The 26504-nt window shown below is 37.9% G+C and overlaps 1 protein-coding gene across 1 annotated transcript; it reads right to left on the reverse strand.

Annotated features, from left to right (window-relative positions):
* Positions 1-2440: 2440 nt before the first annotated feature.
* On the reverse strand, positions 2441-26437 carry LOC574615 (metabotropic glutamate receptor 2-like). The gene is made up of 3 exons (XM_774965.3): positions 26086-26437; positions 3827-6235; positions 2441-3420 (listed from the first exon to the last, which is right to left on the reverse strand). Exons 2-3 carry the CDS (start codon positions 5891-5893, stop codon positions 2743-2745), a joined length of 2745 nt encoding a protein of 914 aa, XP_780058.3. The 5' UTR covers positions 5894-6235; positions 26086-26437; the 3' UTR covers positions 2441-2742.
* Between the last annotated feature and the right edge of the window lie 67 nt (positions 26438-26504).

The raw sequence follows: 26504 nt of genomic DNA on the forward strand, positions 1-26504 counted from the left end.
TGGAAAACGAGACAAAAAAATTGAGTAGAACGTCGTTTAAAATGTTAATACAATACAACATGTCGACTCTGTTTTGGGGTTATCATACAATATTTATTAGATGAAATATGTTGAGGTTTTTAAATCTTGTTACAGCATGTAATGTAATTTAAAGAAGAGTTTTGTGTGCCTGTCAACGTACTTTATTAATTTCAATACCATCGCGGTTTCTGACATGAGGGTAGATCTTGCCACAATATCATTAATTAATCAAACCATTTGTAATTTTAATCATGAAAAGCTGCTGATCCTTAAACATAGCACAGTCTATCTTACGAGATGCATGATGCATCACAATACTGCAGCAGTGGTCGGTTTTCTTATTTGATTTACAAGCTACCACAGGCATTAATTGGACTCTAACGGTACCTTCATGCCATACAAAAATGTTCACTTATTACACCATGCGAAGTGCAATTGTATGTGTACGTGCTATCATCGTAGTTTGCTTATAATCCCACCAGTTCAGTTCCTAACCTGAAGAATTATAACAGTCGAATAGATCAGTGTTGCGCTTTTTGAATGAAATTACGTTACATCACATCAACAGCCCTACCACACAGTTTGTGGGAAGCTACAGATATCCTTTTTCTTCAAAGAAAACAGTCTCGACATTGGTATGAAGTTTTATAAGCAATTATAAGTTTCAATACAATCATGATTTTAAAGAAATCATTTTTAATACCCTTTTGCAATGAATAGAAATGATGTTTGGATTTTGTAATTCTAACGTTCGCAAACTTCCAATGGTGGCGTACAAGACTACTTTAATCGCATTTAGTTGAATTTTTGTAAGGATTGTGATCGCATTTTGATGTCTTCTTTAAAAGTCGCATATGCATTGATATATCATGGGGGTCTCTGTTAAGAAGGGATTAAGTTGTGATGCGAGCATATTAATGCTGACATCTAGTCCATCATCTTTAGTAATTCCAAGATGAAATATATCCCGGCCTAATGTATGACAAAATAAGACATCGATAGTATTGGTATGTACATATGTATTCCCTTGTGTAATGTAATAAGCTTCATACCCGAAGAGCCTCTCCCATTTTACAATTTGTCCAACAAAACGCAGTTCCTACAAAATTAGCTATCCGGATTGGATGTTAGCTAGTGGAGTCGCGTTTCATTCTTGGGTTTGCGTGTAAACGTACATCTTTGTGCGAGAGACTGCATGTAACTATGACCTTTGATTTGTGATATGTGGGACATTTTCATAGACTTGCCGTACTACCCCCCCCCCATAAAAAAAATAGTGTGACGGATCGTGTGACGGATCGTGTGCAAAGTAGACACAATCGTATAGAAATAAACAACAATGTACAAAGATTTAAAAATGAAATGGGTAAAAGATAACATGAAATATATATTATTTACAGACGGATCCATACTGATATTCAACATAAAATCTTGGTATGAACTTCCTATTCTCTTTAATCATCATCTATGGTAATAATAGCAGTTAATTGATAGCCTTAGCTATAGGATAAAACCAACTTTCAAAGAAAATGATAGTTTCTGTGTTTATCGCATCATGATACTTTAATATGTGACACAAATTAGTGGCCATATACCTAGGTTGGACATGCCTATTTACTGAAACACACGTGTCATCAGCAGGCTATGACCTTTCACTGGATCGAGCAATAAATGCGACCACTAACTTGAATTTTAAATTTAGCATTAGGAAGAACGAAAGAAAGTGAAACTTGCCGACAAAATTGTAAAAGATACATACATTTTAAGGTCATATTACCACCATCCCTCTCCTCCAGTCTATCAACTCCTTGCATGTATATTTGCTGTGTATGTTACCTTTTATCATCGTATATATTATACGATCAGATTCGTATCTTGAAATGCAATACCTCATATTCTGTTTGTAATATAAATAACATTAGTGCATATATACAATATAAAATATACAGGTGTATAAAAATAGATAATATACAAGACCGTCTTGGCAAAATAGAGGCACTAGCAATAATCCCAAACACAATTTAGAGTGTTGTTGCCCTGCTCCTGCCATACAGATTGTAGGCCTAATTAAAATACAGACATGGACACCCAAACATGATCATTGTTTGGATGATAATGCGATGATGTGCTTTTTAAATGTAAAATGTCTTCTATATATTGTTTTGGTCATACCACCGAATATAAGGGATGATCCTTCGAGATACTTATTCTTGCCGTGGTGTAATCTTTTATTTGCTCTGTAAAGTCAACAAACGGGTACACAAATAAAATAGTAATTAATGATGATGGTAGTGAAATTGATAACGATATAATGATAATATACTAATAATAATGAACATAATTATAACAATAATCGTCATCACCATCATCATCATCATCATCACATCATCATCGTCATCACTGTTATCTTTATTACTATAATAACAATAACTAGAATAATCATGATAATAATATTCCATTCTTTTGTACAGCGTCTCACAGGAGCAGCATTGTCTCTTTTCTGCTGCATTCTGAACTTGAATACTTTTTAAGTCTGACATTCTATAGTGCATTTTATGGAATAATCCAACCAGACAATCCTTCACTGCACATGTGGCGAGGGAGACAACTGCGGATAATTTGCTCCAATGGCATCCCATCCATGTGTAAGGATTCGAACCCTCGGCCTCTCAAGCAAGTGTCCAATGAATGAACATTTACACCGCGAAGATCCTACTATAGTCAGCTACAACTGCTCTCCGATCCTGATATAGTTGAACACTTTTTCTCTCGAGGTGGATACTGACGTCCCTTTAGGGTATTTTTCTCGGTGGCTGCCACACCGTACGATTGCTTAGCTTGGAAGTCCTCTCCCGATGGCCGAACTGTAGCTTTCCGAAACTTCGAAGTGCTTTTTTTCTCACCACCGCCGCCTTCCTCAACGCGAACGTCGATATCCTGATTGCCTTCACTGGTTTCCCCGGTCGTAGTCCCTCTGCCTGATCCGTTGTAGGTTGTAGGGTTGATGATGACCTCCTTCTCGAAATAGATGGCGTAGAGCTTCGAAAGGAACATGAAACAGAGAGTGATGGTGCCGTTGCAGATCATGGCGAGGGAGAGGACGACGACCTTGAGTTTGGCGTCGTTGATGGCGAAGTAACTAGAGATGAACCCGATCCAGATGACGAGGACGGTGTAGACGCAGAGGGCGATGAAGCGAGATTCGTTGTAGTTGTTTGGAACCTTACGCGTCATGAAGGCGAAGCTGCTGCACAGGGTGAGCAAGATAACGTTGTAGCTGAGCGAGGTGATGATTTCTTCGCTTGAAAAGTTGCACACTAGCTCGACTCGTTGTGGGGCAACCAACTCCTCCTCCGCTGCAGGAGGCACGAGGATCATCCACACAGTGTTTACCAGAACCTGAAAAGTGAAAAAGATGGTTACATGAACTATGAATTATGTTTAATTGATTAATTGAATTATTAAATCATTTTACAAAGTTGAGGCTGCATGTACGCATGATGTAGATCGATGCTTAATACGGAGACATCATGCTAGACCCAAAACCCTTGAGAGCAATACGATTCTCATAGGCGGTCTCGTGGGCTAGTACATCGATGTTCGATAAGATATAAGTAAATTACAAACAAGCCTACAACGTTTCATCAAGACCTTATTTGAACATCATTTCAAGAGAATGGCATTTATCGTTCTATGCAGAAGGTAAGTTGCAAAATGTGTTGATTAGTTCCATAAAGACGTAGTATCCTTGTATAATTATTAAATGTTGTTTTTGCTTTTATTTTCCATTTCAGTGATAACTAACCTGAACACCGATGAGAATGACAGCGATTATTGCTTGTGACGTCGGGCTGATACATCCAGGTCTCCGGACAGACCTTTGTGCGCGATCAAAGATGCGGTATATCCTGTTGACTCTCGTCAATATTGGAGCGTAGATGATGGTGAAGGAGAGCATAAGCATCATGCGACAGATGAGACAGGTGCCGAAAGTCGGTTTGGCAACGAGGAAAAAGACAAGAATGTATGAGAGATAAATACCAACTAGAATGATACTACACAGTTCACGGCTGGAGGCTTTGATCAACAAGTTGTTCCGATTGCTAATGTAAAAGAAGAGCACCATTGAAACCAGGACAAGTCCACCAATCGCTAAAACTGTCAACATAATCGCCAAAGGATCGTTCCACAGGATGTATTTAGCTTCTACAAGGATGCAGTTGAGTTGGTCGTCATCGGGAGCAGCTCGTTGGTTACATTTCAAACAAGCTGTCTGATTCATCATCGTGATTTCATCATCAGAACAGTTCAAGCATGACCAGCAGCAGACGTTTTCTCGAGGGATATAAATTTGACCATTCCCACAGGGATCACTGCAGTACGACAGAGGAGCAGTTCCGACTAGACGGGATTCTTCAGGTCCCCAGACCACGTTTGAGTTGTTCATTACCAAGAGGTTTTCCTGGATGGCACTCCAGAGACCGACCTTCACCAACTCATAGTTGATATTTTCAACTTGGATGTTGTCAATGACATAGCGACCGATCGCATCCCCTCCACTGTCAAAGGTCACAAATCCTGACTGACCCTCAAAGGATAGGTTAGTCATGTAGTCAAAGAGAAGTGCACTATCAAACGGCGTCATGGCTGGGCAGATCCCAGACTGACCATGACATAGGTCCTTGTGCATTTCAGAAAGGCCTAGAGCCAAAGTAGAGACTGCATCTAAAACCAAGGATACAGCACTTCCAGCACTGAAGCCTGTACTTGAGAGACAGGATGCGCCGTGCTTGATGAACGAACAGTTCCTACTGGAGTTCCAGTACTCTTGAAACCACGGATTGTCATGGGATTTTGTGGGTGTCAGTCCCAGGAAGTGGTCTTCAAAATTCTGCACATGAGCCGAGAAGAGATGAGTCTTGAGTGACCCAAGAGCAGCCGGCCTGTTTAAAGTCTCAATTTCCCCAATACTCATTCCCCATCCATCGCTGCCCAAAATCTGATAATCCCCGACTGCCCCACTTCTCCTTAATGCAGCAAAAAAGCTGTTGGCTTCTACTACATTTATGAAGAGGATCACGACCTTTGCCTGAGACCTCATCTGCATGTTCATAATAATATTATCAAAGTCTTCTTCTGTTAATTGAGATCCAATCTCCCAAGTTTCCGCAAGACAAACGCCAATCTCATCCGCAACGCGAACAATTTCTTGGAACGCGTTTGTCCCATAGCTGTCGTCCGAGTGCAGGAGATAGATGTAGGACCATTCATAAGTCCGGATAAGCTCCAGCATCGCCTGTACCTGGAGTCTGTCAGGTGGAACTACCCTCAAGAAATATGGATACTGGATCGTATCAGACAGGTCATCACTTGTTGCATAATAGCTCACGACAGGTACATGGTTCAAACCAAGAAGTTGGGCTGCAGACATTGTCGTCTTGCTCATCTCTGTACCCACCACCCCTATGATCGGACTGGCTTCCAATAACGTGCTCGCGTTGGTCGACATCGGACAGGTAGCCCCGCGGGTGAAGTCCGACGGAAGGAACTTCAAAGCTCCTATCTGCGTCATGGAAACATCGGAACACGTGTCTCTGATCTCGAATCCTAGTGTCACACCTGGCAGAATGTCTGTGAGGTTGTTGATCTCTTCGATAGCGAACGCCATGGCTTCTAAGCGATGCAAGGTCTCTGTCTCCCGGAGCTTACTACACCTCAACCCAGAAGGACCCGTTTCGTGGATAGGGAATAACCCGCCAAGGATCAGATCACCATCTTTCCTGTAAGTGATGTCACTGTACTCGACATGGTCACCTGATACATTTAAGAATGTCCACATCATCAAGGCACAGACCACTGATCGTAGATCCATGCTGCTCACAACTCCCAGTAAACGCTTGTTTGAAAGTCATTCTTCAGTTTGTACTTTAAAAATATCTTCACCATATTTTAATCAGTGCTTTAAAAATAGTTGTTCAGCCTAATCAATGATTATAGGGGAATGTTGCTTTCATGCACTACAGTTCTTGTACACTTCACCACTGTGCTCAGTCACCAAAATTAACGTCCATTTGATGAATCAGTCATTCAACTGTTTAATTAGCTATAACGATAGAAGTACTTTGCCAATGTGTTTATTATGTAAAATTACTCCGTGCTTCCCTTCACATGAAGTTTGCTGATTGTACTTTCAGGATCGCCGATGTTTCAATTTCTGTAATGAAAAAAAAAGGAACAATAATATTCCAGTAAGATGTATATAATAATTGTAGACTGAAAGTGATGACTCGTGATGATACTGCGATCAATGCTAATGTAGTCGTTATCGAGGAAAATTGCCTTCCCGTATTTAAATAGTTCTTTTGCACACGGCGTTTATAAATTACTTTGAAATATGAGTACAATGTGAAGGAATTTTGGATGAAGGGAAATGAAAGAAAGCTAAATTGTAGATGATTAGAAATAATTTGCCACTTGAATTGACTTTTGATACGAATACAGAAAGTGAAAATACGAAAAGTTACCGCTAAAAGTACAAATAGGTGTATTTACTTCATTATGTTCTTAAATCACTTTGTCTTTTCATTTGTTCTTGACGTTCCCGAGCACGATCTTTACTTTTCGGGTTTTCACCTCCTATATGGTAGTTTTGAAATATCTGCTGTACGCATTTTTATGTTTAAGACAGTATAAATTCCATCAGAACATATGTATATACAGAGAGAGAGAGAGAGAGATATAACATAATGTTCATGAAAGTGAGAAATTGGAGGAGAGAGAGGGGGGAAAATAGGTGTTACATAACTATCCATTTTCTCAAGGAATAAGGGGGAGGCCGGGGCAGCATGGCAAGGCACAGCCAATAACTCCCCTTCCTTGATCTCCCTATACTTCATTGCCATTATTCTTTCAAATTTGCTTCATCTTTTTACCAAATTTCAAATTTTTTCGCCATTCAGGGACCATAATTAGATTGGGAATATCCCCGTATCCCTTTTGCAACCAACATCAAATTCTGTAGAACTTTGTAGGAATTATGAATATATCACGTATGTGCTATTTGTGAATTTCAAACGTTAGCAGTGTCCTATAGTATTCAAATTACGCAAGGAAATCCGTTTACTTTCTATACTTCACTGTCAGACACTATTGGGTGACTGACTGACTTCTATTTTATTTGTTAAAGACAAACATAAAACGAGTTGTAAAGGATACATGAGCATTTGTCTACATCAATAACCCACTTCTTGTAATGGCCAAAATGGAACTGATTGCATACTTGCGCAGCACAAAACGAACGACTATTCGGTACAACGGTCTGAAAATCAGACTATTTAATAAAACAACCGCGATCTCTAAATTCGATTCGACAACTATTAAACCATCATCATTTTCTAACAAATAAACACTGCCAAGCCCTTTTCTTTTGAGAGGAGTTCTAAATTAGTATTATTTTTCAAATGCCGCTGGAATTTAATCTTTTCATTTGTTTGGCCTGCAAATGGGACAAAGTACCTTTAATGACAACAATAACTGAGAATTAACAGTATGATTAAATGCCATCGCGATCAGCCTGCATATTGGGATAAAATATCGGTCACCCTTTATATCGCTAAGGAAGAGCAATATCGAATCTCGCAAAGATGAGAAAACAAGCCACTTAACTCCCCCCTGAACCCATTAATCACAGGATGAGGAAAGCCTTCCTCATTCAAAGCAAATGATCCTATATCGTAAACTCACATCAAAGAGGCGGCTATTTTTACGGCCATAATTAATATTACTGTTAAGTAAGCATTATTGGTAGGCATTTGACGTCCATGGTTAAAAAATGTAACTACCCTTTGGCAAAAATATTTGATGAATATCCTTTCGTTTTGAGGACTTAACACTACAGAGCAGAGTGGAAATAATCATAACCGATCACTTTAGAAGATTAATAACCGTGTTGCCATGGTAATGGTCGTAAACGTTAGCTCAAAGGGTAATTGAGGACGTAATCTATTATATTTTGTCATCTGACACCACATGTTGTTTTCCTAGAGATAAGTCATCGTTTTTATATAACATTAAATTCAATAGGACATATTAAAAAAACATAATCAGGGAGAAGCCAGTTGAAAGCCTGTAAATTGAATAAGAAAGACAGACTTAAAAAGTCATAAATAATTCCGTTTGCAATGACCTTATAATTCGTCAGGCGAGCTTTCTTCTACTCGAGAGAACCTTTCACAAACCAAGTGACTCTTCATTTGTTTCTTTTTCGCTTACTGATTTCAGATCATTCAGGAGAAGACAGGCGTCATGGCATCGTTTCATAAAACTGTCACAAATACAAGTTCACCGACACCCCATTGAAACGCGTGTTAAACTTAATACACGTATTTCGATGGGATGTCGGTAAACTTGTACTTATGACGGTTTCATGAAACGCTGTCCAGTTTTCACCACATGGAAATCGCATTATTCTTCGATCAAGCATATAGATGAATGTTTGGATAAATGATGTTGCCATCTCACCCATACATTCGTTTTAGTAACTCTCTACTGCATAAACAAACACGGCTGCATATGCTTTAGTGTAGGGATAGGGGCTGCACCCCTCCCCACCCCTGTCGATTTCAAACATCCAATGACACAGTAACGGGAAAGCCTCCAAATCAGCAGCGAAGTGGTATCAGAATGATGATATGGCAAAAACACTCATTTCGACAAGGGGATTACCCTGGCTGCAGCCCGGCTACTCGGACATGTCAGAGGCGATAAAAGCATTCAATGAATAACTAACCAGGACCCCGGTGGCATATCTTTGCCATCAGTATTACCTACCAATTAACTAGGCAATTAAATCAAGGTTTCCATTGAAGTTACGATCAGTGGTAAGTTTTATACAACGGGCCCATTTACCCATTTACCACACCTGGATGGGGACTTTTGGGGAGTGACAATATTATTGTAGAAATAAACGTTGTGATCTTTCCTCTCCCCTTATATTAAAAATGATGAGAACATGGGTTCACAATGTACCACATTTTGGTTGCCATTATGAAAAAGTCATGTACCTTTTCTCGTTTGATTTGCCCCCTTCCACATTAATCACAACCATTAATTTTCTTTCTATAAATAGACAGTTTATATTCGGCAAAACATGTTGGGCTCTTAGTGGACTTCTGCACGAGAACCCATGGTTTCTGACCAAAGACTGATAGTACGTGAAACGTGCCAGTTCATGAAACATTAACTTATGCACCGTGCAATGCAAGATAAGTGCCTTACACCAAACGGGGACCCCCAAGTAAACCATGGACCGTGGTTGCATTATTAATGGAGAGTCACAATGGGCAAAAAGCAGTCGTCTATTGGAGCGTGCCAACAAAATGTTAATAGAGTAAATAACAACAACAAACAGTTTTCGTTCACAATAGATCATAAGACGTAGTGAAAAGAGCTATCACGGAGACATCGAAAGAAAATTCAACAGAATACCTTCAAAAAGTAGATTTAACCGCTCCTCGTGCAAGGGCAATTTGTGAAGTTCCTGCTGACGAGAATCCTTCATGGAAGTCTGTATTTACAACTTACCTAAGAGAGAGAGAGAGAGCCGAATTTCGTGGCAAGTGCATATATTATAGATTCCCTACCATCCTACACTAATCTATGCAGATGGGGTGAGATATTATCAAATAAAATAAATGTCAATTTTGCGCTCAAACGACCGGCACCCTCCACCACATTTTTGAAAACTGTAATGTGTTTCTGGAAAGATACAAATGGCGTCATGATAACATTCTATGTTATTTTGTATTGAAGGAATCACCCACCCCCTCAATCGTGTCAAATTATATGTTGACCTTGACGGCTGTACTATTGCAGGTGCCCCCCCCCGCCCCTCACATTTTAATAATGTCAACGCCTCGACCTACAGTAGTAATCAAGGAAACCGTGATCATGAAGATGAAGACCTCGGTCATAGAGCTAATAATCCTCTTTGAGACACAGGTTGATGATGCACGCGGGAGGAAATTAGACCGCTAAAAATATTTTTAATCCATGATTCGGGAGACTGTCTATGAGTATGAGGGCTAATTATCTTGCAGTCGTATACGCGGTCAAATCACACGAGACAACAAAGTTCACCTAAAGGCCCGGTCACACAGCCCTCCACGGGCGTATCGCGGCCCGTGAAGCAGACGCTGTTGGACGCTTTGAGGTCGCGATAAAGACGCGATACAGCCGTACTTTACCCGTCGTTACACGCGGTAAGAAATTCACACGCGGTTGGCCGCGCGAAAAAGTTTTGGGCTGCCCAAAAATTTAGACCGCGGGTAATCGCGGGCGGTACACGTGGTACACACGCGGTAAAGACGCGGTACAGACGCGGAACGAACGTGCTAGGACGTGCTACGGCCGCGGTTAAGACGTGGTTACACGCGGTAGGACGCGAAATTTTAGCGGGTAATCGCGGGTGGAGCACGGTCATAGCACGTTTGTTCCGCGTCTGTACCGCGTTGTTATCACGTGCATTAGCGTGTGTACCGCGTAAACAGCGCGCCCCAATACCGGCCTAATCACGTTCGATTGCGTCTTGTACACGTCCCAAATACGATTGTCCACGGCCTAACCGCGTCCGTACAACGTCTGATTTTAGGTATATAAAAAGCGCGATTTGCCGAGCATTCGTCAGTTGTGCTCCAGACGTCAAGGGGTGAACATGGGCTTCTTCTTCGGTGCCATAGCTTGATCTTCACGGGACTGTGTCTTGAGCGGTTATGATTTCTACAGCCCGGTTCGGCTGCTTTATTATACCCGTGGTAGGCCGCGGTACCGCCGCGCTTCACCCGCGATAAGGACGCGGAACAATCGCCGGCGTCTGTTCCGCGGGCATACCACGGGTAAACCGCGGGTAAGCCAATTTTGCACATTTTCCACCACGGGCAACCGCGGGCAAAAAAAAATCGCGAAATTTTACCCGCGATACAGACGCGAAAGGCTGTGTGACCGGGCCTTTATTGCTCCCTCAATGAATCTAACGTTGCTTCCCGCACGTTCTACCAGGAAAGTGCCAAAAGCGCTCTTGTCTCATATTTTGTAATATTTTACTCAAGACAAAAATAGTCGCGGGATGAGGTGAAACACCTCGACTTCAAATGACGTCGCGTAGTAAAATTTGAAATAAGTATTACTGCATTACAATTCCTAACCCTTTGCATTTTAATCCTCGCCATTCATGTTACGTACTCAGGTTATACAAAAGTATTTTTCCTCCGTGAAAGTACCCATTTCCTCTCAGCAACAATATCATTATTTATCATGATTATATTCTTAATGTAAATTTAATTCTTCCGAAAGTTTCTAAACTGGAATATTCCTTTCTTATCATATTTCTCTAATTAAGTTATCACTGATTAAATATAAACTCAATTAATTGTATGAGTAATATGTAGTCCATACTGTAATACAATTTTGAAGGATATTACCATAAGGTTGCATCTTTTTATATTGTATTATGCTGTACAAATTAATGGAATGACCTGCCATAAGTCTGGAATTGCACCTAGTTCAATGATTCGATTGATATTTATTCGTTTTTAATGTACAACAATACTAATAAATATGGATTTACAAATTATAATAACTCCGATTTGTTTAGCGGTTAATACGGAATACCCTCCCTAAATTCTTTACAGATCCCTGTCATCGGATTCATCTATGCACACAGTGTGCACCGTCTCCACTCCCTGGGGAGAATTCCTACCATAACCATGAGGGCATATTACAGTTACTATCACAAAGGCCTTTGTATTGTCCTTCCTCCAAGTTCATATTTCTATCCAGGGTATGAAGTGGCAAATGTAGATTAAAGCCTTGCCAAAATACATTAGTGCCATGTCGAGGATCGAACCCACGACCTTTGCATTTCAAGTCAAGTGCTTAACCTCTCGACTAAGATAGCATATAATTATTATACAACTTACAATAAATTGCTAGATAATTCCATCAATAGCATTGCTATTACTTATTTACTGCTGTTCAAACTCTTGTAAACAGGGAAGCCCTAGAACAGTGATAGTAGAACAAGAATCATATAGTGTGCCTCTTAACTCAATCATCTTGGACCCAATGGAAGAACAGTCTTGTCTCTATGGCTTGACTGAACTGGGTGTCCTTCCGATCGACTTCATTATTGTCTTCTTCTTTTCTCTTTTACATCGTATATTATGTTAGTTTTAAATGTCTGTTTATATTATGTTGTAAATATTTTGTATATATGACATGTTCTTATTATGAATTCGGAGAATAAATAAATCAAATCAAATCAAAATAAAAAAACTGAATCTCAGAATGTGTATGCTGTACATGTATATGCAGAGACGAGACTGCCACATAATCCTGCATGTGGTTGGATACTTTAATTCATATCCGTGTATCGTTCCATTATACATGGTCTATCCTTGACATTGCCAATATGATTAGTGTATCTAATTAATGAACTCCGATTGAATAATGAATGAACGAATCGTTTTAATGGAGTGCACTCTAAAAAGTAGGCATTAATTAATCAGTCGTAGAGAGGCATGTTTCAGATATAACCACAACCATAACCTTAACCCTACCTGTTGCACACGGCACTGTATGTAAATAGATTGATGCACATGACACTGTATGCAAATTAATACAGAATAAAGTACATTAGCTACAGTACTTTGTGGCTATTTCCAGAACACGCATCTACAGCTGATTAAATAATGTCTTCCATTTGAAAACGTTTCAATGCGGCGTTTTTGACAGCACACTAAAAGTAAATATTAAAAACCTGAATAAATATACAAGTTTTGAGAGGCCTTCTATAGTCCTAAAGAATCAACATGTCTTACATTGTTTGAGAGGCATCTTTTTGTAATGCCACTGCAGCAAGATTATCATCCAGGTTGTTATGTCCATCAAATTAAGGTGAAATCAATATCGAAAACCGATTATGAACTTGGATATCATTTTCTTGTCATGGATAACATTTCATTAGAATATAATCGAAAAGAAACTATTAAACAGTATACAATATGTATAAATGAACGAATGAATGAATGAATAGATGAATTAATAAATGTACATAGTTGATAAATTCCTGTCGTTTCATTCCAAAGTTTGTATTTCATATTGTGTCTCATATTGTTATTAGGTAAACTTATATCACATGATACATGAATATTTTGTTTCATCAAAAATAAAAGAAAAAGGTTATTACAAAACTTTGGAGAAAGCGTCGTTTCAAAGTGCGTTGACACAAACATTGTAAAAGGATTGTTCAGGAGGAGAATAAAATATTTTCAATAGGTGAATAGAAAATTGGTCCAGGAAAATTGCAAGTAGAGGAGAGGTGATGATAGAAAGACAAAGAGAGGGAGAGATGAGATGGATGAGGGTACTGTGAAAAATTTACAAGATAATGAATGAGCTGTGATAGTTAACAAAAGGTCGATTCTGTAATTGAGCTAGTCGATAAGATATTAATTAAGTGCAAATAATAAATTACCATGGAAGTGTCAAGTAACTCTGTCATGACGCAGGTGGAGTAGATGTTTTTATTGAACATAATCACATTATTTCATTAATCATTTCACTTGTAGATTATCCGTTTACCAATTTACTTCGACCCCGGTCAATCTTGAGAACTAATTTTAATCCCCAAAGCTTAATTCGTTGGACCTGACACGCGATTGACTTTTGTCATTGTGTCAAATACATCACACGAGTCATCACTTGCTGAAGTTCATAATTCAATCGATTAATTCAATATTTCAACATTTCATCTATGTCATTCATAGAGGTAGAGGTGTCGTGATCGAGTGGTTCAAGTCCCGCCGCGGCACTAATGTCCTTTGGCAATACACTAATCTACATTTGACACTCTCCACCCAGGTATTAAATGGGTACCCGGTACGATGCGAACGTTAATGTGGTTAGATAAGTAAGTGTGCACTTGTAAAAATTACGCCTGGCAGGAATGCTCCCCAGGGAGTGGAGAATGTGCATACATTGTGTGCGGGTAAGCCTGAATCCGATGACCGGGGTAATAACATCTGTATGCGCTTTGTGAGGGCCTGCGGTCCTGAAAAGCGCTATATAAAAACGAACTATTATTATTATCATTATTCATATATATTTCCTCATTGTCATGTCAACTTATTTTTTCTCGATATACTCTGTTTTACTCGCAATCATAATTGTTCATGTACTCTATATTGCAATTTACATTTAATTATAGTTTATGCTTTCCATTTTCACATCGTAGATGTATTAAGCGCTATATAAAATCGGAATATTATTGTGTGACGACTTTTCAGAACAGTTGGCTGGTTCACTCCTTAGACAGGGGTTGTGTTAAGTTGTGTAAAAAACACCCTTCTGTCAAGGAGTCAAGGAGTCTGTCAAGCAGTGAACCACCCTTACTGTTGTGTAAAGTCGTTACACAACGAATTTGCAGTGTACATTCTCAGCGCCTGGAACATTCTGCAAAATGGGCAGGGCGCTTTAGAAAATACCGTTTACTATTAATTATTTGTTGTAAATGACATGATATACCTTTTATCGCAGAGCTAATATCCTTGTGGCACTTAACATACGATATTAGGCCAAGGATCCTCTTGAATGACGCTCATGATATACACGATGCAATTATAGATTATTGGTTATGAAGGTAACCTCCGCAGGATTCGCAAAGAATGGAGTCGTGAAACGAGGGTGTAAGATTGCTTTTAAGATGAATGCCAATGAGTGGGAATTCAATAATGATTGATGTGAGGGAATAGAGTGTGTCATGGTCCATCAAAGAGCTAAATTGAATCATAAATTATAATAGTGATCCTAACAAATGGCGTATACGAAAACAAAAAAACTGTACCCATTTAGAGTCATGATAGTAAGGAAATGAATAGATGTGTGCCCAATGCATACGAAATAAACACACCGATATTGATATTAGGTTAGAGATATGAAGGTGAAAGAGAAAGGACACACGAAACTGTCTTAACAAGTATGGAAAGAGAGAGAGAGAGAGAGAGAGAGAGAGAGAGAGAGAGAGAAAGAGAAAGAGAGAGAGGAGTCAAACTTCAAGTACCGAATTTTTGAAGGCGCGAAGAGACAACTTAATAGTCGCGAATTTCATATCTAATCAATGTATTGACACTACCGCAAAAATGCTAATCTCACGCCATCTACAAGCGTGTTCATCTTCGGTTGAGAGACAGTAAAATGGATATTAAGCAAAGAGAGAGAGAGAGAGAGAGAGAGAGAGAGAGAGAGAGAGAGAGAGAGAGGGGGAGGGAGAGAGAGAGAGAGAGAGAGGAGTCAAACTTCAAGTACCGAATTTTGGAGGCGCGAATTTCATATCTAATCAAGATTTGTATTGACACTCTATTACCGCAAAAATGCTAATCTCACGCCATCTAAAAGCCTATTGTGTGTTCATCTTCGGTTGAGAGACAGTAAGATGGATATCAGGCAGAGAGAGAGAGAGGGGGAGGGAGAGGGAGAGAAAGAGAGATAGAGAAAGAAAGAAAGAGAGAAAGAGAGAGAGAGAGAGAGAGAGAGAGAGAGAGAGAGAAAGACGCGGCTAAGAACGCCAGTAATATTAGAATTTCCGACTCGGACCTTTGCCATCATGCACGGGAGAGGATGTCAAGACTTGTTCATGCTTACACTAAACAGTGGTTAGAGCACGTTTTCAGAAAACATAGATTCTGCTACGGGCTTGGGTTTCCATTAAATATGGTGATGATGCACAACGTAATATATAAGGCGCCATATTATGTTTCAAAACATTCAAAGCCACGTGTTTAAGATGACTAACCTCCATAAAGCTGAAAAGCTTACAATGCATCAGATTTGTAATTTTACTCGTCTCATGATTAGTAAAAGACTTTGTTGATAAGATTATTAATTTATCTCACTTTTTTGTCGGGGGAGAGAGTGACAATTTTTCATCTATTAGAATCGTAGAATGCATGGATGGTGTAACAAGGCCACCCCCCCCCCCCTTCGAAAAATAATAATCTGTTATCTCATAGCATTAAAATGTTAAGGATTATCATGCAGTTAACTGTCAGAATTGTTCGGGGTAGCCAAGATCCTTTTCATTCTCTTTGCTCCCTCCTTTCCTTTTTTAGAAAGATGCGACATGTTTTCTGCATCATTGAGGAAAATACTGTTTATATTTTTATTCCGCCTCAAATTCCCCAAAGCTAGAATAAGACAAAAAGAGGTGTATACACCGTACGGTAATCCTTCCTGATAAATGATCAATTCATAAAGTGCATCAGGGTAAAACAACTCCATTAAGCTTGTTCATTTATTCATTCAAAATGTTTTATTCAAATACTTTCCTCGCGGTAGCTAGGCCGAATTGCAATGTCAGTATAAGATGTACATTTAAAAGCATTATTAGAGTATCATATAAATAGAAAAAACCCGCATAGAATGATAAAAAAATAGGCATAAAAATAATTGAATGAGATAAAATACGACGATCAATCGGTACTGTCTATAGGTTTCAGCAAACATTCAGAATCAGACATTAATTTTGTCACCATAGTAACATCCGCTTAGCGTTTATTATAGGATTTCTCGTTCACTTTCGTAAGTTGGCCACACAAATTCATTTTATGTTCATTCAATTTCGCCGATTCTGTCACCGCAGCTGTTATTTTTCGTTCAAATTCGTTTTTTAGCATTTAATTTCCTAAAACGATCATTCAAAAACATTTCATTTTCATTCGAATTAAAACGTGTTTCTTTTTTGTAAAATTTTCATTCAATTTAAAGCGAGACGATTCGCGATTACGTAATAGCGTCTTCCGTGAATTCAAGTTCGTTTCTTTGCATACAGTTTCACATGTTTTGCAGACAAATTAAACATGTAAATCTTACCCAGTATGATTATATAGAACCCCGCAAGCTTAGTTCCATGCTAAATCTATCTCAAATTGTATGATTTGGTAAGCAACAAACATGTTATTTGTCCTCACTATGGGTGTACATGTATATGTACACTGGCGTACTGGTGGGGGGGGGGGGGGGCGCCAGCCCCCCTAAATAAAATTAAACCATGAGTTATTTTCAATTCCATACAAGTGATTTATAAATGTTCGTGATAATAACCTGATTTTCAACAAAATGTGCGTTTTTCCATTTCTGTTGCAAACTGACACATTCGCAAATAGCCAGGAAGAGCAATGTTTTTATAGTCATTAGCTTTGCCGTTTCATTAAATTATAAGAGAAAGAAGACGATTCGTTCTACTGTTCTCTACTCTTAATCTTGTCTGAATTCAATTTCCTGGATCTGTGTCAGTTTGCAACAGAATATTTTTGAAAATAATGTGATATCACGAACATTTATACATCACGGAATTGAAAATAAGTCATGGTTCAATTTTATTTGGGGGGGGGGCTGGCGCCCCCAAGCCCCCCCCCCCCACCAGTACGCCAGTGAATACACGTATACAATCTGATATCTTGTTTTGGTTATATATATATTTTAATGATAATAATTAAATCATGCATGACATTATCATGTCCGTCTACGTAATATCAATTCCAAAACACGACCGAGTACGATAAAGTCAGTGATGAGAACATCAGTAAGAAGATGTTCAATCTTAAATCTACAGTTGTTGAATCCTCTACATGTTGACGGGCAGTGGCGTAGACAGGTTCGTACACCTGGGGGGATGACTCAGGGGCGGATCTAGCTTTTTGCTAAGGGGGGGGTGACCAAAATAATGACGATGCAGAGCATCGTCCACGAGCCGCAAAGCGGCGAGCCGATTTTTTTGGGGGGTGTTTATTTGAACCCTGTAAGTGATGTTTTCCTGGCATCTATTAACACAATGGAGACCATAAAAAGCAGTGCATGATAACGTCTTTTTAAATCAAGTAACAGTTAAATACACAGTTATATCCAGAGTTATCATGTGTTTGGTTAAGTTACCAGATGAGATGAATATCTTCTCACAATATTTGCACTTGAAAGGGTTTCTCTCCAGCGTGCGTTCTTTTTTCTTTCTTTTTTTCTTTTTTTTCTTCTTTCCCCCCCTTTTTTTTGTTTGTTTTTTGGGCCGCCCAGGGGGGGGGGGGTTAAACCCCCTAAACCCCCCCCCCCCGTAGATCCGCGCCTGTTTAATCTTGTGGTTATCTTGTGGTTTCCAAACCACAAGATAACCACAAAATACTTGTAAGATTTTCTTTTTTTTACCGTCTGAATTGGCTTTCACCGTGTGAATGCGGCTAATAACAATAAACACAATTACAATAATGATGAGGATTATTATTATCATCATCATCATAATTATTATTATTATTAATATTATAATTGTTATCATTATTACTATTATTATCATCATTATGACTTATTAAGTAAGCAAATATCATTCCCGAAAACCTGGGGGGATGATTGTACATGCCATCCCCCCACCTTGTGAGGTGGGGGGGGGGGGATGCATCCCCCTCATCCCCCCGTTGTCTACGCCCCTGTTGACGGGCAAGACATCTAGGCATGTTATATTATAATTCATTTGTTTAATTTAGATGAGAAACATGTGCATATACCATGTATACCATAGGTTTGTAAAGATAGGCGAATATGAATGAAAACTTTGTTATTTAGAATGACCCAAAGTGAAATTGAATGGTACGGACGTCCGATTTGCCATTGTTGACGAAAATGAATGCAAACTGCGCATTTGTAAGCGGTTGTTAAATTGAATGAAACAAGTGACCGAATAGGTAAATCAAATGAAAAAAGTGTTATTTTGAATCAAATTTACACGCCGGCAGCTTTATGTCGCGAATTTGAATGAACTTTGTATCAAAACGAATGAAAAGCTTACGAAAGTGACCGAGAAATCCTATATTAGCACTAATGAGCCTTTGCTTCAATGTATATTTTATTCATCAATATACTCGTCGGCGTTGGTAAAAAAAAAAAAAAAATGACTCCAGAAAACCACGGAAGATCACGATCTGTTTCTGCCTTCTATTCAGAGTTCCACTGACATTGAGATCGTGCAGCAATCTAATATACAGTTTGTGAGCACGAACAAAATGCCAGGCCCCGTTCACATTCAAGTCCACCATAACATTCAAAACATCTCATAGCTTTTACGCTATTCACCCGATTATTGCTGTACTGCAGACTATCTTGCGCGGGATGTTATAATGTGCCTGTGTGAACGCCTCCACTTAATGTTGTATGAAGCCGTTGGATTAACCTTCGGTATCATCAGCGAAAGTCAGAGCTGTTTATATATAAGGGTAACAGGGTTGCGTGATAATCATGGATGTGCCCTAGTTAATTGAAAACAAAGTTCTAAGTTCAATACAGCGCAACATATCTCTATTATGTTTGATAGAAACACAATTTGCTATTGCCAGTTCTCATGCAGATATGTAGAGCAAGAACAGGTAAAGGAATATTTTGTTGTGGAGTTCTAACAACCATGTGTATCGATTGAAAGCCGGGGTAATAATATGATTGTAGGCTCTCAGGTAGAACAATATTAATACTCTGGATAAACAAGAAATATCATTATCATCATCATCATGGCATACCTACATGCAATGCGATCCTTTTTCATCTATATATGAAATGACAACCCCCATAAAGCAAGTTACTTGAAACCACGGCAATCAAGGGGCTTTGCTTGATGGTTACGAACACAGGGGATAGGTCGGACTCACAGTTGCCGATAATTTGCTCCTTGTTCTCCATAAAGCCTATAAAGCACACACACTATTTTTTGTATAAACCTACAAAGGTGAAAAGCTTTTAAAATTCCCTTCAACGATTTGGCATTTTCCGACAACAAATAATGAATGGGATGAAAACCTCAAACACCGCCCCTTTACCTTGAATTATTTAATATGAGTGGAACGGAAAGGGAAACATTTACCTTGGTTGCAACAGCTTACAATAATTGTGAATATCTTAATATTTTCGGATATAGATCATTGGGTGCCTCTTTAATCATTTGCCTCACTCCCCTTATATGAAAATAACATGACTATCGATTAAAAACAAAAATTCTAGAAGGGTTAATATGTACCCAGCCCATTTATTATCAATTATTATTTATCATCGGTTTCTAATTAGTTTAAGACGGTTCTGAAGGTTTGTTTGCATTTTAGTTAAAATCAACATTTGGTATGCGAACCGAGTTGCCTGCGAGCGTCTATGGTCAAATCACATGTCATATTTTGTGACTAATTTATTAATTTTCTTATTATTTTATTTATTTATCTACCATTTGTGGAATGGTACATCCTGTTCAGCACGAATTCTGTTTTTCATAGGGGTCCACTCACATTTAAACAAAAATGAAACAATACAATCACAGATAAGTAACAAAAATACAACAAACAAAAAACAACGATGAATATGATTTTAAAATATAAATCAGAAAATCGAAGAGAAATGCACATAAGAAAATAAGATATACACAAATAACCCGACACACACCAATGGCCTGAGTCTTGGATGACCAAAATAATTAAATGACCATATAAACTAATGAAATGAATCTACACAAATTGAAGTAATCCAGTTTGGAAAATTAGCCTGCATAACACCATGACCTTCTATATTGTATTTTATTCTGTTTTGGGAAATTAATCAAGAGAAACTTTAATATGTAAAAGGCTTCTTGTTTTCAGGCAATGAGGGCCTTGGAGTACAAAACTGACATGATTTACACTAGTTAACTGATCAAAACACGTTGTACAAGCTGCCACTGTTCTGTAACAAATGTTTTTAGCAATTGTTCAGACATTCAAATAATCTGTGTACGCTATTGTATAAGGCCAAGTGGTGAGTTAAGTTAATTTGTAAAATACGGACCGACCGTTTTGACTGAAAGAAACAAAATATTCGTATAATATGTCAATGCATTACTCGATGAGGGAGTTTGCCACTATTTACTGGGTCATGTTTAAATATAATTTTTTGAAAGGATTACTTTCAATTGCGTGCAATATTTCATAGTCCTGATTACGTCACACCGAACCGACCCCCATTCACTACGTCATAATAGAAGCTTAATTCACCAGCAAACACTGTCTAAAACGGTAAAAAATCCATTATTTCACGCTTTATAGATGAAATCCCGAGTTGATGGTGTTTCCCTCTTCAAATCAGCTAGTTTATGTTCATTTTATTCATGGGCAGAAAGAGAACATTGCATTAAGAATCAGTTCAAAACACCAGCTCACAAAGCATTTCCATGGTAACATAATCTTGTCCGAAATCCCGATACTTCATCATTCTCCTTTTGAGTGGCGTATAGCATGCACGGAGCAGGTGAGCTTTATAACCCAGTAATGTTATATCATAAACTGTAATCTATTATGACGTCAAGGTGTTCCAGGTTTAAGCCCTGGCAACAAATTAAAAATGAGTTACTTACAACTTGATAAAATAATACGAAAAGAAGCTTGGGCTGAAAATGAGGACTTACTTCAAACACCGATCACTCAAGCTTTTGTGAAACACCATTAACTTAACAAGTCTATCACATTGCTAATATTTTATTCTTTAAGATAAAGGTTGCATTTGGGCAATTCTACGGAATATATTTACTAGCCCAAAATCATAAATTGTACAATAACTCCAGAAAAGCTACCGTGGCAAATATTTGGTATCAATCAAAAAAGCTCAACAAGCTCTTCACTTCGAGTAGTATATTGATATGGTTGCATTGCTTTAAAAAACCCTTGTTTAGGGCAAAATATGGCAAAACTGAGTATTTAAATTGCCAAATTTGTTTGTTAATATATTTATTGTTATTACTTAAACCATTGTAATAAATTTCACAGGACATTAATATTAAGCATTAATATTAAACATTAAACCACGAGAGAAAAAAAAGAAACGAACAAACTTGTTGAACATGTATACTTCTCCCTATTATTTCGCTCCTCTCATTCTACTTTCAATTCAATTCAGTTCATTTCATTTTTTTTCATTCTCGATAAAAATACAGATATAGATAGATATAGGTTTATAAATACAGATAAACCTATCACAAAATTTGAAAAGAGGAAAAGAGGAATTACTTGAATCAAACACTAAGGTCTTCTTCCCTAATATACAAACACATAATATGAAAATGATCAAACAAACACAAAAAATATTTATCACTCCCCCCTTACCCCTCTTTCTCTTCTCTCTCCATCCCATTTCCATTCCCTCCATAATCGTTCTCTCTCAACCTGTTCTCTCCTTCTCCTCCTTGTTGGGGACAATTTTACGACACTTTCCCCTTTAAAACACCATAATTGAAAGTCCCTTCCCATGAAACTACACGACTGGAAAGGAATATATTGAAAACATATAATTGGTCTGCATGGACGTTGGCTCATTGTATGCGACTGAACATTATGTTCCTCCTTGACTGTCATAAATTATGAAACTCACTTTAATTAAGAGATTAGAATGATCAATTTCTTGATTTGATAAGCTTCTGGCGCGGAAGAAAAGAGAAAAATTAATAGTTCGATCAGTAGGGATACACGCGTGACTGAGCCTTCAGTGTGCGGTTGCAGGCCTGTAAAGGGGGTGGGGTGCTGGGGCGGGAGGGGTTGACTGGCACTTTTTTTCAACTTGGGATTCGGGATGTTGGGGTTGAATTTTTTTAGAAATGTATCCGACAAGCAAGAACAAAAAAGAAAAGAAAAAAGAAAAGAGGGTAACAATTATTGTATTCACTATCTCTTCTTTTTTGTTTGGGGGGGGGGGGGGGGGTTGGGGATCAAACCTCCATAACGCGTTGGTTTTGCGGGCCTGGTACGATGATGCAATCTATTCAATCTAACTATTGTAATACAAAATGCTTTGCTTTGTATGATACAAACAAAGACTCACCTTGTGAGAATTGTTTAATATATTAAATCCGCCCGCTTTCAGAATCAATATCTGATTATTCAAACTCCTTAAAGTGAACATGGATTGTAGCATTTCAAAAAGAATGAAGCTTCAATGATCACCATTTAAAAGCGGTTATATAAATTCGAAACCGTTGACAGCATTATGCATGGATATTCAGTTATTATCATAATAATAATAATAATAATATGATATATACATAAGAATTTATAATTTCCTTTTTTAAACATTCAATATTTATAAATTTTGATACTACAAGGACACTTCAACTTTGATAGATGATAGGTCATTTACTTAAAGTGACTCGGTAACATTGTTGAAGGTTGACGAAAAAATTGCCTTATTTTTGTATGAAATATTACTTATTTTATTCATTCTACTGTACTAACCCTCTCACATGCAAAAAATCCTGAACAAATTCTCAAACCACAAAGATATCTATGATTTTCTTTGAAGGCGTCGATGTGAGGCACCCTCTAACAGTAATTTACAGTAAATTCTCCCAACCATTTTTGAATTTTCCCAACCGTTTTTCCATGAAAAGAAAACATAAAACGGGATTTTAGAAATCTTTGAACACTTGAATGTCTGAAACGGTACTGTATGTAGAGCCAATTCATTGCTTTGTGACGCTTTACATTCACCTAAAATGTAATTAAATTGTAATGATATAGTTAGGAGAATTAAGGAATCGATCAGATCAGTTTTTCCCAATTGTTATCATTAATAATGGTCTGTTTAGTTTGACTCAACTTTCAGATTATCTTTAATTGTATATCTAGCATTGAAGTCAATACCTTACCACCATTTTCTCTCATCTGAACAATTTTACCGATTGAATATAGTATTGAAAAAGGATGATAATATTGGCAAAAAGGGTACTTGTCCGTCCATGGAATACATTTTTGTGATTGTTTGGGAACTGAGAATGTATCTCTCTTCCCCATTTCATTGTCTCTTCAGATCAGTCTCTCCCTCTCTCTCTTTCTTTTCTTCTTCCTTTTATCTCTCTCTTTCTTCTTTTCCCTCCACCCTCTCTCTTTCCCTCTGTGACTTTTCCTTTTATCTCTTCTTTCTTTTCTTCCCTCCACCCCTCTCTCTCTCTCTTTCTAAGTCTCTCGTTATTTTTATCTCTCTTCTATTCTTCCTATCTCTGTCGCTCTTCTATTCTTCACCTCTCTCTCTCTCTCTCTCTCTCTCTCCCTCTCTCTCTCTCTCTCTCTCTCTCTCTCTCACTCCCCCCTCTGTCTCTCTCTCTCTCCTGTACTTTCACGTTGGGGTCTATCACTAAAGCAATTTGCCACGCACCACTTCTCTGGTTGAAGAACACATCAACTGTGCATTGAGGTAGACATGTTTATATAAACGTCAAAGGCACATGGTCAACGGGAGGAAATGATTGAAACAAAGGTACCCATTTAAAGCAATTGGGGGGGGGGGGGGGGTCGGAGGCAGCCACGCTTCAATAATGTGAGAATAAATCGAAATCAATTGTACAATTATTATTATCAGGGCTCTGTGGTGGACTAGTTTTGTTCTAATATACTGAACAGACAACCTTGAATAAAAATGCAAAATATACAAATAAATTCTATATAGAATGAAGAGTTTGACTTAATTGTCACCTTCGCTGTCATATAGGGATTGACATCCTTGATAACTAGAGTATTTGTATATATGTTTAACACAGCAACAATTTTTCTATGTAAATACCAAAAGTTCAAAAAGGCATCCAACTTCATTTATGTTTCATCTTTACGTGGCATTGGCGAATTAGTTTGAAGCAATTATCAAATATTAAGAGATAGTAGTCTGAATTAAGCTCTTCGGAGTGGAATGGTTTTTTGCTTTAGCGAAATAGAGCTTTGGATGTATTCATTGCAGTCCACTGTTATTGACTTTCTGTCAAAGCCGAAATATTCTCATTAGTGAACTGATATTTGATTCGTTCACTGTCAACGCTAGTGATATAATTAAGCATTAAAAACCTCGTTCAGATTTGACGCAGTAAACCGCGGCAGTTTTGTAAAATACTTTATGCGTCGTATTTCAGTATCTCATAACTTAGCGCTCAGTGAACACGTGTAGGACCGCCATATCTGAACAACTTATAATTTGTATATTATGGTCCTTTAAAAAAATGATATCGGGGAGATGTAGTAGTCATTATCAAACTTAGAATATAAATTAACCTTCATTAGTATCATTCAACTATTTTCGATCCTTTACGTCCGCTTAAAAGTATAGCCTTAATTCTAATAATGAGACTTTTTTATTCTTACATAATCATAGATAATTTTACCTTAAAAGGTCAAGACTGCAAATATAATATCTATTAAACGATTTTGGTAGAAACTGTATTATAGAGGAGTAATATGAGCTACGATAGATCGATCTTTACCTGTCATTTAAAAATTTGAAATGTGCTTTTTCTTCTATGAATGAGATATACAGCACTTTTCATAATTGTGTTTACATTCAGTTGGTCCAGATAGCGTATTGATAAACGATTTAAATAAATTACTTTCTAGCAGTGTTCAAGAAATACATACATTTAGGCCTTTCGCTTTTATGTGTCTATTTTGTTCAGCTTTGCACCAACCTCTTTTTCTGTATTTCTTTCGCTGTTGTCATTTTCTAATAATCTACTTGGTAAGATTGTAATGTTAATTAGCAAAGGTTCTAAAAACGTGTATTTTATGACGTCATTTCACGAGGTCGTAAGAAGGCCCAAGTCAATATTGATTGTTGTACATCTACATCGGATTCTCAACAAGCTCACAAACTATACACATTTAGATGGTGTAACAATTTACTTCCTTAATCCTGTCACTGAGATGACATTCTCCTGAAAATGCCTCTTAACTTGTTCCCTGTCAATTATTGAGATATTTCGTTTAAATAGTAGCTATATGCCTAAATTGCTGCCTACTTGAACGTGACTGATGTAAATTGCTACGCACAAAAGAATTGTAACAAAATAGTTTACTATCAAACATTTCCATTAATATTATGCTGGTACCATACTAACTGTTTATAAGGTTAAGCATTCACACATCTTATATATTTCGTTCAACACCAAAAATTAAATCCATATAACGGCGATGAATGAAAGAAAATATAGTTTCTCACCTATACAACTGAAGTTAGCCGATTAAAAGTTGCATCCTTGCTATAACTCTTTGAAAGCATCAGTTTGTATCATCACTCACAGGCTTCCAGCTCTTATACTGATTATACCGGTCTTCAGCTCTCAGCGCGAGTCACAGGCGACGGGGAGAAGCGAGCTCCGACATCTATACCGCGAACGACGCATCTATGCAACGACTCTACACTGGTTTGTGTTATCGTTGTAATAAAACCACTCCAAGTCCGCCTGAGCTGCCGTTAATTAAACATTTATACTTTGCATTAGTTTTGGTCACTGCGCATGCGTTTCGTATTACACAATCCTTGGCCGATACTTATTATAGAGCTAGGAAACTTGAAGTTTAGTTTCCAAATACAACACTGTACATTAAATTCCAACTTCATGAACCGTTCTAAAATTA

The sequence above is a fragment of the Strongylocentrotus purpuratus genome, unplaced genomic scaffold (genome assembly GCF_000002235.5).
Source record: "Strongylocentrotus purpuratus isolate Spur 01 unplaced genomic scaffold, Spur_5.0 spur5_scaffold_21, whole genome shotgun sequence".
Taxonomy (NCBI): Eukaryota; Metazoa; Echinodermata; class Echinoidea; order Camarodonta; family Strongylocentrotidae; genus Strongylocentrotus; species Strongylocentrotus purpuratus.

Bases quoted from the DNA above. Each gene is read 5' to 3' on its own strand.
- LOC574615 (XM_774965.3), bottom strand. From the start codon at position 5,893: ATGGATCTACGATCAGTGGTCTGTGCCTTGATGATGTGGACATTCTTA. The intron at 3,421-3,826 runs GTTAGTTATCAC...TTCACTTTTCAG, and splicing joins TCATTCTCATCGGTGTTCAG to GTTCTGGTAAACACTGTGTG.